This window comes from Jaculus jaculus, chromosome 3 (assembly GCF_020740685.1).
Source record: "Jaculus jaculus isolate mJacJac1 chromosome 3, mJacJac1.mat.Y.cur, whole genome shotgun sequence".
In the NCBI taxonomy this organism is placed as follows: domain Eukaryota; kingdom Metazoa; phylum Chordata; class Mammalia; order Rodentia; family Dipodidae; genus Jaculus; species Jaculus jaculus.
The window spans coordinates 122,602,986-122,615,974 of record NC_059104.1 but is presented as its reverse complement, the minus strand read 5'-3'; the positions used below and the strand labels follow the sequence as shown (position 1 = coordinate 122,615,974).

At 43.3% G+C, this 12,989-nt stretch overlaps 1 protein-coding gene across 2 annotated transcripts in view; it reads left to right on the top strand.

Annotated features, from left to right (window-relative positions):
- The window catches only part of Med17 (mediator complex subunit 17), a 37,011-nt gene extending 25,000 nt beyond the window's left edge, over positions 1–12,011 (top strand). For both annotated transcript variants that reach the window (XM_045146511.1, XM_004661933.2), the window contains 3 exons: positions 6,406–6,523; positions 8,950–9,109; positions 11,439–12,011. In XM_045146511.1, the coding sequence (XP_045002446.1) occupies positions 6,406–6,523; positions 8,950–9,109; positions 11,439–11,650 (490 nt within the window). In that variant the 3' untranslated portion in view covers positions 11,651–12,011. The remainder of the gene's footprint in view (positions 1–6,405; positions 6,524–8,949; positions 9,110–11,438) is intronic.
- The last annotated feature ends 978 nt before the right edge of the window (positions 12,012–12,989 follow it).

Here is a 12,989-nt window from a genome sequence, read left to right as displayed (position 1 = left end):
TCTCTCTTCTCTGTGCAAATAAAAAAATACATTTTTAAAAATACCTCAGGCTATTGGGGGTCGTGGCATTTACTTTCAAACAACCACAGCACTACCTAACCTACTGAGGTGCATACCAGTGCTTTCTTAGTTCTTGTCTAGAAGCTGTGACAAGTGCAGTGTCTCTGTACTGAGGAGAGCCATGTTTTTTTTTTTTGTTTTGTTTTGTTTTTGTTTCAAGATAAGTTCTCACTGTAGCCCAGGCTGACTTGGAACTTACTCTGTAGTCCCAGACTGGCCTTGAACTCACAAGTGATCCTGCTACCTCTGTCTCTCGAGTGCTAGGATTAAAGGTGAGCATCACCCTGCCCACCTAGGACAGCCATAGCCATAGTGCCTGCATTCTCCATATTGTGCTTCAAGCAACTGAGTGTGGTAGCTCTCTCCTGAACTGATTTTGATCCTTTGTCTGATCTGTTAGGTCAGAGTATTCCTTTTGAATCAGATTGACACTCATGTGTCTGCAACATGATCCTTCATTGTTAGAGATGAGCTCTGTTTGGGCTAGAGTGTGACTCAGTGGTAGAACACTTGGCCGGTGTGCAAGACCCTTCCATTCCTAGCAAGGCAAGAAAAAGATGCAGTGTTCTAGGTTTGTTTATTTTACACCTGATGAGCTAACATAATTGGCTAGAGACATGAAGAGGTATTTGGGCTTCCATTGGCACCTTTTTGGAATTTATGATAACTGGTAAGTTATGGCCACGCCTTTCAACAGGCTCTGTGAGCACTTTTCAAATGTTGCTGCTTTATTTCAACTGGTCTAACTGGCCACAGTGGGCAAAAAACTGGCACACACAGTCACTACCCTTTGAAAACTTACATAGAACACTGATTTTCAATTTGGTAGTTTTAATTCAATATTTGTAATGAAAAATTGTGAATAAGCATAAATTAAGTATATAAGTCAAAAGTACACAATGTAAAGGAAATTGGTTTTGAAATTTCCATGAAAGATGGAGTGAAGCTGCATTGGAAGTTTTTTTTTTTTTTTTTTTTTTTTGTTCATTTTTTTATTTATTTATTTGAGAGCAACAGACACAGGGAGAAAGACAGATAGAGGGAGAGAGATAGAATGGGCGCGCCAGGGCTTCCAGCCTCTGCAAACAAACTCCAGACACGTGCGCCTCTTTGTGCATCTGGCTAATGTGGGACCTGGGGAACTGAGCCTTGAACCAGGGTCCTTAGGCTTCACAAGCAAGCGCTTAACCGCTAAGCCATCTCTCCAGCCCGGAAGTTTTTTTTTTTTTTTTTTTTTTTGGTTTTTTGAGGTAAGGTCTCACACTAGTCCAGGCTGGCCTGGAATTCACTATGTAGTCTCAGGGTGGCCTTGAACTCATGGCGATCCTCCTACCTCTGCCTCCTGAGTGCTGGGATTAAAGGCGTGTGCCACCATGCCTGGCTGCATCAGAAGTTTTATTTCTTCTATTTTTAAAAATATTTTACCTATTTGAAAGAGAAAGAAGCAGATAGAAAGAGAATGGACACACCAGGGCCTCTAGCCCTGCAGACTAACTCCAGCACATGTTCCACATTGAGCATCTGGCTTATGTTGGTCCTGAGGAATAGAACCTGGGCTAAGCCATCTCTCCAGCCCTCATTTCCTCTGTTTAAGAAATAAAATCATTCAAGTGACGTAGGGGTAGTATGGGAGGAATGGTGTTAGTTATAGCTTTTTTTTTTAAAAGTGTATCATATTTATTTATTTGCAAGAGAGAAAAAGAGGCAGAGAGAGAGAGAGAGAGAGAGAGATAATGGCCATGCCAGGGCATCTAGCCCCTGCAAACGAACTCCAGATGCATGTCTGCCCTCTTGTTCATCTGGCTTACATGGGTGCTGGGGAATTGAACTGAGATCCTTTGGCTTTGCAGGCAAACTCCTTAACCGCTAAGCCGTCTCTCCAGCCCCCAGTTATAGCTTTTTTTAACCTACTGAGACTGGGTGGTGAGATGCTAGATTTTATTATACTGTAAATTAATTCTTTTTTTTGTTGTTGTTGTTTTTCGAGGTAGGGTCTCACTCTAGCCCAGGCTGACCTCCAACTCACAGTGATCCTCTTACCCCTGCCTGCCTGCCTGCTGAGTGCAATGATTAAAGGCATGTGTCACCATACCCAGATTAAAGTCATTGTGTTTAAATTTTTCCTTAAAAAGGCTTGTTAAAGAATGTATATGTTGGGGCTGGGAGGTGACTTAGCGGTAAAGACATTTGCCTGCAAAGCCAAAGGACCCAGGTTCAATTCCCCACTACTCATGTAAAGCCAGCTGGACAAGGTGATGCATACATTTGGCGTTTGTTTGAAGTTTCTGGAGGCCCTGATGTGCCCATTCTCTCTCTCTATCTGCCCCCCACACCCAAATAAACTTTAAAAATTAACCAAAAAAAATTTTTTTAAATGAATGTTCACATCAGGGTTAATTAAGCGTCATTATGTTTACTTTTTTGTTACTGTTCTGTTTTGTTTGCTTGCCACATAATCGTGAAGATCAGAGCTCAATCCACAGAATCCCTGTACAAAAGCTGGGCATAATGGTGCATGCTTGTAATTTATCTCAGTGGCAGAGGCAGACAGGTGAGTCCCTGGGACTCACTGGCCAGCCAGGAAGGATAATTGATAGCTCCCAGCCATTGGGAGACCCTGTCTCAAAGGAGGTAGATGGCTCTCCTGAGGAAAGACACCTGAAGTTGTCCTCTGGTGCCCACAGGTGAGCACGCATACATAAACCCACACAGGGAAGGAGGAAGGAAAAAATTATCAACATGAAAATGTTTAGGTCGAGACATAAAACCAGACCAATTGTGGCATTCTGGTCACAGGACTCCATGCAAAACCTGGGAAGGAAGATTAGTGGCAATGTGGCTTTGACAAACTCTGAAGGGCGGAGTCATGGTACTAAGGATGCAGAGAGCAGCCCGAGCTCCAACATGGCAAAATGCTGTCTCAAAAGAAACACGAATGAATGAGAGGAAGTAGGAAGGGAGTAGTGGAATGCCCTTTTCCTTATCTTTTAGTTCTGGGACCAACTTAAACTAGAACACTGTAAAGCAATTCTCAGACTGCCCCTCCCTAGAACAGTTGTTTCTTAGGGCTTAAACTACATAGTCTCAGATGGTTCAGAGTTTAAGCAGGCTTCCTGCACAAGCACGTGGAGGCCTGAGGGAACCTGAGACCAACCCAGTTGGAATCTTCAGAACCCACGTAAAACAGCTAGTGTGATCACGCCATGTATCCTTAGTCCTATAGGGGAGCAGAGATCCAGGAATTGCTGAAACTTGCAAAAACAAAAACAAGCTCAGTTCAGGGAGAGATTCTGGCTCAAACAAGAACAGATGGAAGAGTGATGGAGTAGTACACGTAACTTTTTTCTGTGGCCATTGCAAGCAGATGTCACAAGGTCACATACAGTGCATGCAAACACCAGACATCATTCTAGAAAAGCATGTGTATTTAAACATATCTTGCCTGTACTACACTTCTTTCTCACAGCTTTGTAGGTTTTTTTTTTTTTTTGGTTTTTCTAGGTAGGGTCTTACTTTAGCCTAGGCTGACCTGGAATTCACTACGTAGTCTCAGAGTGGCCTCGAACTCCCAGCAATCCTACCTCTGCTTCCCAAGAGCTGGGATTAAAGGCATGCACCACCACGCCCAGCCTAGATTTTTTTTTTTTTAAATTTTATTTTTGAGAGAGAGGGAGAAAGGGCATGCCAGGGCCTTTCAGCCATTTTTTTTCCTTTTTATTTTTTTTTTAATTTTTAAAATTTTTATTAACATTTTCCATGATTATAAAAAAATATCCCATGGTCATTCCCTCCCTCCCCGCCCCTACACTTTCCCCTTTGAAATTCCATTCTCCATCATATTACCTTCCCATTACAATCATTGTACTTATATATATACAATATCAACCTATTAAGTATCCTCCTCCCTTCCTTTCTCTTCCCTTTACTTTCAGCCATTTATATATATATATATATATATTTTGGTTTATTTTTATTTATTTATTTGAGAGCAACAGACAGAGAAGGAGGCAGAGAGAGAGAGGGAGAGGGAGAGGGAGAGAGAATGGGCGCGCCAGGGCTACCAGCCACTGGAAACGAACTCCAGACGCGTGCGCCCCCTTGTGCATCTGGCTAACGTGGGACCTGGGGAACCGAGCCTCGAACCGGGGTTCTTAGGCTTCACAGGCAAGCGCTTAACCGCTAAGCCATCTCTCCAGCCCTCAGCCATTTATAGTGGAACTGCAGATGGTGCACCCCCTCTTGTGCATGTGCGACATTGCACGCCTACGTGACTTTAGTCTGGCTATATGTGGGACCTCCATATTTGAACAAATGTTCTTAGGCTTTGCAGGCAAGACCTTATCCATTAAGCCCTCTCCAGCCCTATTTGGATTTATGTTTTTTAAAAGTAGGGTCTTGCTGTAGCCCAGGGTAACCTAGAATTCACTATGTAGTCTCAGGCTGGCCTTGAACTCACAGTAATCCTCCTACCTTAGCCTCTCCAGCAGAGAGGAAGAGAGACAGTGGGTGCACCAGGGCCTCTAGTCACTGTGAAGGAACTCCAGATGGATGTGCCACTTTGTGCATCTGTCTTTATGTGGGTCCTGGGGAATCACACTTGGGTTGTTAGGCTTTACAAGCAAGCACCTTAACTGCTGAGCTATTTCTGCAGCCCTGGATGTCTTAAATGAGATGTTATTAAAATGACAAACTTTAATTTCCTTTGTTGTATAACTATCACCCTAAAAAGAAATGCAGTCTTCCTGTGTAGCCCAGGGCGGTCTGGAACATGACCCTCCCTCACACCTCTGCCTCTAGAATGTTGTAATTACAGGAGTGTGCTGTCAAACTCAGCCTGACATGTATACTTTTTTTTAAACTTTTTTTGTTTGTTTGAGGTAGAGTCTCATTCTAACCCAGGCTGACCAGGAATTCACTATGTAGTCTCAGGCTAGCCTTGAACTCATGGTGATCCTCCTACTTCTGCATCCTGAGTGCAGGGCCACTCCTGGCCTTTTTTTTTTTTTTTTTTTTTTTTTTTTTTTGAGGTAGGGTTTCACTCTAGCCCAGGCTGACCTGGAATTCACTGTGGAGTCTCAGGGTAGCCTCGAACTCACAGCGATCCTCCTACCTGTGCCTCCCAAGTGCTGGGATTAAAGGTGTGCGCCACCATGCCCAGCTTGGCCTTTTTTTTTTTTTTTTTAATGGGACATCTTTCTCATTTACTTATTCATTTTGTGTTATTTATTTATTTATTTGAGAGAGAGAGAGTATGGGCATGCCAGGACCTCTTGTTGCTGCAGACTAACTCCAGACTCATACCATTTTGTGGGTCTTGATTTACATGGTACTGAGGAATTGAACCAGCAGGCTTTTCAAACAAGCACCTTTAACCATCGAGCCATCTCCTTAACCCCACCTTCACACTCTTAGTCTTTATTTTTAATTTGGTTAAATTTATGTCTTCTAAGAATTTAGAGTTACAATTTTATTTAGAAAGTTGTCATTGCCTTATTACCAAATACTGTAAAAAAGTCAGAAACACTAAGTACTAACAAATATGGAAAGATGTTTTTTTTTTTTCTGCATTTGTTTAAATTACTTAATTTGGAGGACTTCTAATTTCTTGTATGTACTATATAATACAATTTTGTAACTTGTTTTGGAATAATACAGGGCTCTGAATGTTACTTGCTGAGTATTTTATGGGTGTTTTAGTTAGGCCTGAGCCTGTTTAATAGAACATACAGAGTCCGACTTGCTGATTATTTCAGAGGTGGAGTTTAGTAAAGAGGTCACAAACCCTGTTCCTTTTCTATGTGAAAATTAGACCTGTGGTTACCTCTAGTTCTAGTCTAGGAGCCCAAGAAGGAAAGATGTGGTTTATCTTACCAGCCACATGGTCAAAGTGGTGTGATTGACAGAATTCATCTGAATTGGGAAGACTTGCAAATGTGATGGAATGCCTCTGAACTCCCTGAAATGGGATGACTTAAAACTGGGCATGACATTTATGGGAACCTTTGGAGCTACACCTTGGCAGTTACTATAAGAGCTCATGGCTGCCATGGGAAATGAAGCTTGAAAGACAGGGCAGGTGCTACATATGTGCAGTATGGCTCTCATCATGATGAAGGGTTGTGCTACTGTGCGGAATGTCAGGGAAGACGAGCACCTGACGTTGGCCTGCTGCGGCAGCTGCCACTCAGTGTGGTCTGGGTAGAACACAATGTGGTCTCACCCTCCCATAAATGTTTGTGTAGGTGGTCAAAGCTGTTGTTGTCTTTGCCTGTGCTGTGAGGATTTAATATAAGATGTATGGGATATGTAAGATAATTTTGAACATTCTGATGTGTTTCTCTAAAGGTCCATCCAGCTGCAGTTGAACATTGGCGTTGAGCAGGTCCGTGTCGTGCACAGAGATGGCCGAGTGATCACCTTGTCCCACCAGGAGCAGGAGCTGCAGGATTTCCTTCTGTCTCAGGTGACAGTTGTGGACTGCAAGTTCCCACAGTGGGCTGGAATGCACGATATAGACCAGACTAGCCTCAAACTTGCGGTAGTCTTCTTGCCTTGTCTCCCAAGTATTGGGATTATAGGTGTGTACAGCTATTCCTGATAAGCCTACAAGCCTTAAACCCCTCACTTTGTTCTGTTAACTGCTTAAAGAACAGGGTGAGTAAGAAGTAGTTAAAATAGGTGTAGCTGAGTGTGGTGGCACACACCTTTAATTCTAGCACTTGGGAGGCAGAAGCCAGCCTGGAGCTAGAATAAGACCCTGCCTTGGGAAAAAAGAAAGAAAGAAGAAAGAAAGAAAGAAAAAGTCAATTGTTCCTTTATGCCATGCCACTTAACTTTCTGGTGCACATTTTGTACCCTGCGGGCCACTTGAAATTGTTAATCAGCTGTTCTAGAATTATTTCCACTTGCTTCTGTTTATGACAAAGGACCAGTTCTTGAGCCAACAGGTTTGTTTTTCATGATTGTCGGGGTGTACTACCTCCCTGAGAACACTCGAGAATGGGAGATGAGATACAAGCTTCAGTGGCCATTGTTCATAGTAGCAGTGGAACATGACCGTCAGTCCTGCAAGGAGCTCCTCACGTAAAGGGGCAGAACAGAAAGTGCTGCAGGCTTCTAGTCCCTGCTCTACCGTCAGCTGGCTTTGTGACATGAGAGAAGAGCAGTACTTTTCCTTCCTTCCTGGACTTGTGGTGCCAGGAGTAGGTTTTCCAAATGCTAGTGTGAATGTTTTTTCATACAAAATTAAGTGGGGGCAGTGCTAATGGTTTGTATCCAGAAGAGTAATTGTATACTGATTTGCTTCTTTGATGGCAAGTAAATCCTTAAAAATGCCCTGTGAGGGGTGGCTGCTCCTCACTTTTTTTATCCTAAATGGCTTTGGCCATTTATGCACACACAAGGAAAATGTCTCAGTGGATAGGAAGTGTGCACATGAGCAGGAATGTGGAGCAACCAGGAGAGTGCAGTGTTGCTCTCAGCACTGCTACCTTTGCCACTGGTGTGTCAGACCAGGAACATGTGGTGCACTTAGAAGGCTGTACTTACTATTTACTATGGATGAACTCACAAAGTTGTGGATGTAGGACAGCCACCAGAGATGTTATGTCTGCTGTTAGTCACCAGGCCCCAGAATGTAGCAGTTCTAGCCCTGGGTCAAGCTTGGGGGCAGGGACAAGCCTTTCAGAACTCTGAAAAGAAGAGTTGTATAGACAAGTCACCTTGACATCAGAAACTTTTTTACAAAACATCTTTATTTTATTTACTTATTTATTTCCAACAAGGAAGGGAGGGCCAGAGAGAGGGAGAGAGTAGACACACAAGGACATCCAGTTGTTGCACATGAACTCCAGATTCATGTACCACTTTATGTATCTGGCTTATGTTGGTACTAGGGAATCAAACCCAGGTCATTAGGTGTTGCAGGCCAGCACCTTACTGAGCCATCCCTCCAATCCCAGAAGCCTTTTACTTTCTTTTCTAAGATTTTATTTTCATCTTTATGTAGTTTATTTACTTTTTGGTTTTCTGAGGTAGGATCTCACTCTACCTCAGGCTGACCTGGAATTCACCATGTAGTCTCAGGGTGGCCTCTAACTCTTGGCGATCCTCCTACCTCTGCATCCAGAGTGTTGGGATTAAAAAGGCATGCACTACCATGCCTGGCCTCATTTATTTATTTATTAGAGACGGAGGAGAGAGCTAGAGAGAATGGGCGCACCACACCCTCTAGCCACTTTAAGTAGACTCCAGACGCATGTGCCACTATGTGCATCTGGCTTACATGGGACCTGGACAGTCGAACAGGGGTCCTTAGTCTTCACATGCATGCATCTTAACCACTAAACCCTCTCTCCAACCCCCCAGAAGTTCTCTGTTATAACATTCAACCAGCCTCACCAATCTCATAGGAAAGGTACCACGAGAACCAATGCCTGACACACTCTCTTCCTTGTCAACCTGCTGGCTCCACTGGAAAGCTTGTTACTTGGGCACCTAACATTACCTAACCCAGAGAGCTTGGGACATTGTTAATGTTGCGCCCAGGGGTGAATGTAACATGGGTGCTGGATTTGAAGGTGATGGGAGATGGTTGGGTTGCTCCACATTCAAAAACCCAAATCTGAGACTCCAGTGGGCTGTGATTAGGTCAAGTGCCTCTGTTCAGGCCGCCAGTGGACACAACAGGCAAGTACAGGCAGCGGTAACTTCTTCAGTGAAATGGAGGATTGTCTCCTTTCCCTGGTGGCCTCTTGAGGGGAGGATTCCTCAGAACTGTGACGAGTGCTTTGCTAGGCATTGCCAAGCCTGATCCCAAGTGTCAGGTGATGTCACCCTGATCTTTCACTCTCTAGTGATGGTCAGTCATGTTTCCCTTGTCATTCACAGATGTCACAGCATCAGGTACATGCTGTTCAGCAGCTAGCCAAGGTTATGGGCTGGCAGGTCCTTAGCTTCAGCAATCATGTGGGACTCGGACCTGTGGAGAGCATTGGCAATGCTTCTGCCATAACAGTGGCCTCTCCCAATGGTGACTACGCTATATCAGGTACGTTGTGCTGCTCTGAGTGGGAGTGGAACTTGAACATTCAGCTTTATTGGCTAAGTATATATAGTATTTATCTCCTTGGTGAATTATCATTGTGTTAACACTGATATTTATCTCTAATAGTTTTCAAATATTTATGATGGGTCCAGGAATGTAGCTCAGTGGTAGAACACTTACCTAACATGTGTGAGGCCTGGTTTAAAACTTACTTTTCACAGGATGAAAAAAGCAGCTCAGGGATTAACACCATCATTCCACTAAATTTCATGGAAGAAGTTTCAGTGTTCAGCTTGTGCAGGATTAGCAAACTTATCCACTATTAGTTACTTCTTTTCATGATGATGGAGGGTGGGGGCGGTAGAGATTGAGTACTCCCTTACCAGTCTAGAACTGGACATGTAGCCCAGGATGCATTCAAACTCCCAGCAATAGCCAGGTGTGGTGGTGCACACCTTTAATCCCAGCACTGAGGCAAGATCCAGGAGTGTGGAGGCCATCCTAAGCCTAGGGTTAGTTTTTAACCAGCCTGGGCTAGAGTCATACCTTAACCTCACCAGTCAAAAGGTGCTGGGAAGGTCAGTGGTTGAAGGTACTTGTTTGCAAAGCTGCTAGCCCAGGTTCAATTCCCCAGCACCCACCTAAAGCTGGACAGAAAAGTAGTGCAAGCATATGGCATCCATTTGCAGCAATAGGAGATCCTGCCAAATCCATATATATTTGCAAATAAAGTGAGCATGCCAGGGTCTCTTGCCAGTGCAAGCAAACTCCAGACCCATGTGCCACTATGTGCATCTGGCTTTACATGGGCACTATGGAATTGTGAGGTACTAGGGAAAGTCCACTAGGCTTTGCAAGCAAGTGGCTTTAACCATTGAGCCATCTCTTCCCTCCAGGCAGGATTTCCTGATTTTTGTATAGCAAAATTTATTTTGCATTTTGTTTTTAATTTTTTATGTCTTTGGTATTTGTGTGATGTGTGTGGGGCTGCATGTTTGAGTGTAAGTAAAGGTACATACATCCATGGCACACATGTGGAGATGAGAGGACAATTTTGGGGGTGGCCTTTGCCCTCCACCTCATTTGAATAGGGTTTCTTGTTTACTGTTCCCTTTCTGAGCTTCCGAGAAACTTTCCTGTTTAAGCTCCCTTATCGCCTATTTGCTGTAGGTAGCCTAGAACTGCAGAAGCCTACACAGCTTTCAGCGCTTACATGGGTCTGGGGATCTGAACTCAGGTACTCAGTGTTGTAAGGCAAGTGCTTTTTTTCCCCACTGAGCTACCTCCACAGTCTTTTTTTTTTTTTTGTTTTTTTTGTTTTTCAAGGTAGGGTCTTGCTTTAGCCCAGTATGACATGGAATTCACTGTGTAGTCTCAGAGTAGCTTCAAACTCAGAGCTATCCTCTAAGGGCATGAGCCACTACACCTGGCTTTTATATACGTGTGTGTATGTGTGTATATATATACATACATACATACATACATACATACATACATACATACATATATATATATATATATATATATATATATATATATATATATATGGTCTCCTATGTCCCAAGGTGGCCTCAAACTTGTTATGTAGCCAGAAATGGCTTAGAAATCTTGATCCTCCTGACTTCTGGGGTTAGAGACATGAGCCACCATTCCTGACCCTGAAACACTCTCTCAAAAGATTGTTAGATAGTTTTGTTTGTTTGTTTGTTTTTGTTTTTTGAGGTAGGGTCTCACTCTGCCCCAGGTTGACCTGGAATTAACTATGTAATCTCAGGGTGGCCTTGAACTCAGTGATCCTTTATCTCTGCCTCCAGAGTGCTAGGATTAAAGGCATGTACCACCACACTTGTATAGATAGGTTTTTTTAAAAAAAAGATTATTAATTTATTTTACAAGAGAGAAAATGGGTGCACCAGGGCCTCCAGTCACTGTAGATGAACCCCAGATGCATGCATCACCATGTGCATCTGGCTTAGGTGGGTTCTGGGAAATCCAACTTGGATTCTTAGGCTTTGCAGGCAAGTGCCTTAACTGCTGAGCCATCTCTAGCCCATGGGTAGGTTGTTTTGTTTGTTTTTTGTTTTCTCGAGGTAGGATCTCACTCTAGCTCAGGCTGACCTGGAATTCACTATGTAGCCTCAGGGTGGCCTCAAACTCATGGTGATCCTCCTACCTCTGCCTCCCAAGTGCTGGGATTAAAGGTGTGTGCCACCACGCCCGGCTCCATAGGTAGGTTTCTATGTTCATGGTAGAGTAAAATTGTAAGGCGTATTTTTGTTATTTTCTCGGTTGGAAAATGATTATATTTGGTATTTTGGTTTTTCCTCCATAGTTCGTAATGGACCTGAAAGTGGCAGCAAGATTATGGTTCAATTTCCCCGTAACCAGTGTAAAGACCTTCCAAAAAGTGATGTTTTACAAGATAACAAGTGGAGTCATCTTCGTGGGCCATTTAAGGAAGTTCAGTGGAATAAAATGGAAGGCCGAAACTTTGTTTACAAAATGGAGCTGCTTATGTCTGCACTTAGCCCTTGTCTACTATGATTTCTTCCAGAACAATTTGCAGAAACTTTGTTTGCAGACCGGTTACAAGCACAAGGGAGAGAAATCTTCCACATAAGTACTGCATGCTCACCCATTAGACCATTGGAGCACCAGTCTTCCAAAGCAATGTTGATTAAAAACATGGTAACTGTTTACCTGGCATCTTGAAACCTTTCACTTTATAAGTGACAAGCGCTTTGTGGAACTCAGAAGTTCATGTACATTTGTAGCTGTGCAGGGTGGGGACATGTGAAGATACACATTTTTTATAACGTTCACCTGAAAATGTTACTGACTTCAGAGCTTGGATTTACTTTTTTGAATAACCCTTCTTTGATGTTAACCTCAATAAAATCTTCAGGTACTTTCTGAATTTTTATTTTATTTATTATTATTATTATTTGGTGTCTCCACGTGGGGGTTCACTGTAGCCCAGGCTGGCCTGCAATTCACTAGTCTCAGGGTGGCATCGAACCCTTGGTAGTCCTCCTAACTCTGCCTCCCAAGTGCTGGGATTAAAGGTGTGTGCCACCACGCTCAGCTTGACTTCTTATTTATTTATTTATTTATTTTTACAAGAGCCTCATCCTTTTTTTTAATGTTTTTTTTTTGTTCATTTTAATCTATTTATTTGAGAGTGACAGAGAGAGAAAGAGGCAGATAGAGAGAGAGAGAGAGAGAGATAGAATGGGCGTGCCAGGGCCTCCAGTCACTGCAAACGAACTCCAGACGCGTGCGCCCCCTTGTGCATCTGGCTAACGTGGGTCCTGGAGAATTGAGCCTCGAACCAGGGTCCTTAGGCTTCACAGGCAAGTGCTTAACCGCTAAGCCATCTCTCCAGCCCTTGACTTCTTATTTTTTAAAATTTATTATTATTATTTTTTTAATTAACAACTTTCATGATTGTAAACAATATCCCATGTTAATACCCCTTCTTCCCCCACTTTGAAACTCTACTCTCCATCATATCCCCTCCTCCTTTCAATCAGTCTCTCTTGTATTTTGATGTCACTATCTTTTCCTCCTGTTATGAGGGTCTTGTGTAGGTAGTGTCAGGCAGGTCATGGATACCCAGGTCATTTTGTGTCTGAAGAAGCACATTGTAAGGAGTCCTACCCTTCCTTTGGCTCTTACATTCTTTCTGCCACCTCTTCTGCAGTGGACCCTGAGCCTTGGAAGGTGTGATAGAGATATTGCAGTGCTGAGCACTCCTGTCACTTCTTCCCAGCACCATGATGCCTTCTGAGTCATTCTAAGATCACTGCCATCTGAAAAGAGAATAGCATTAATATATAGGTGTGAACATTAAGAGAAGTGCTTACTGGGCAGTTTGATGAGC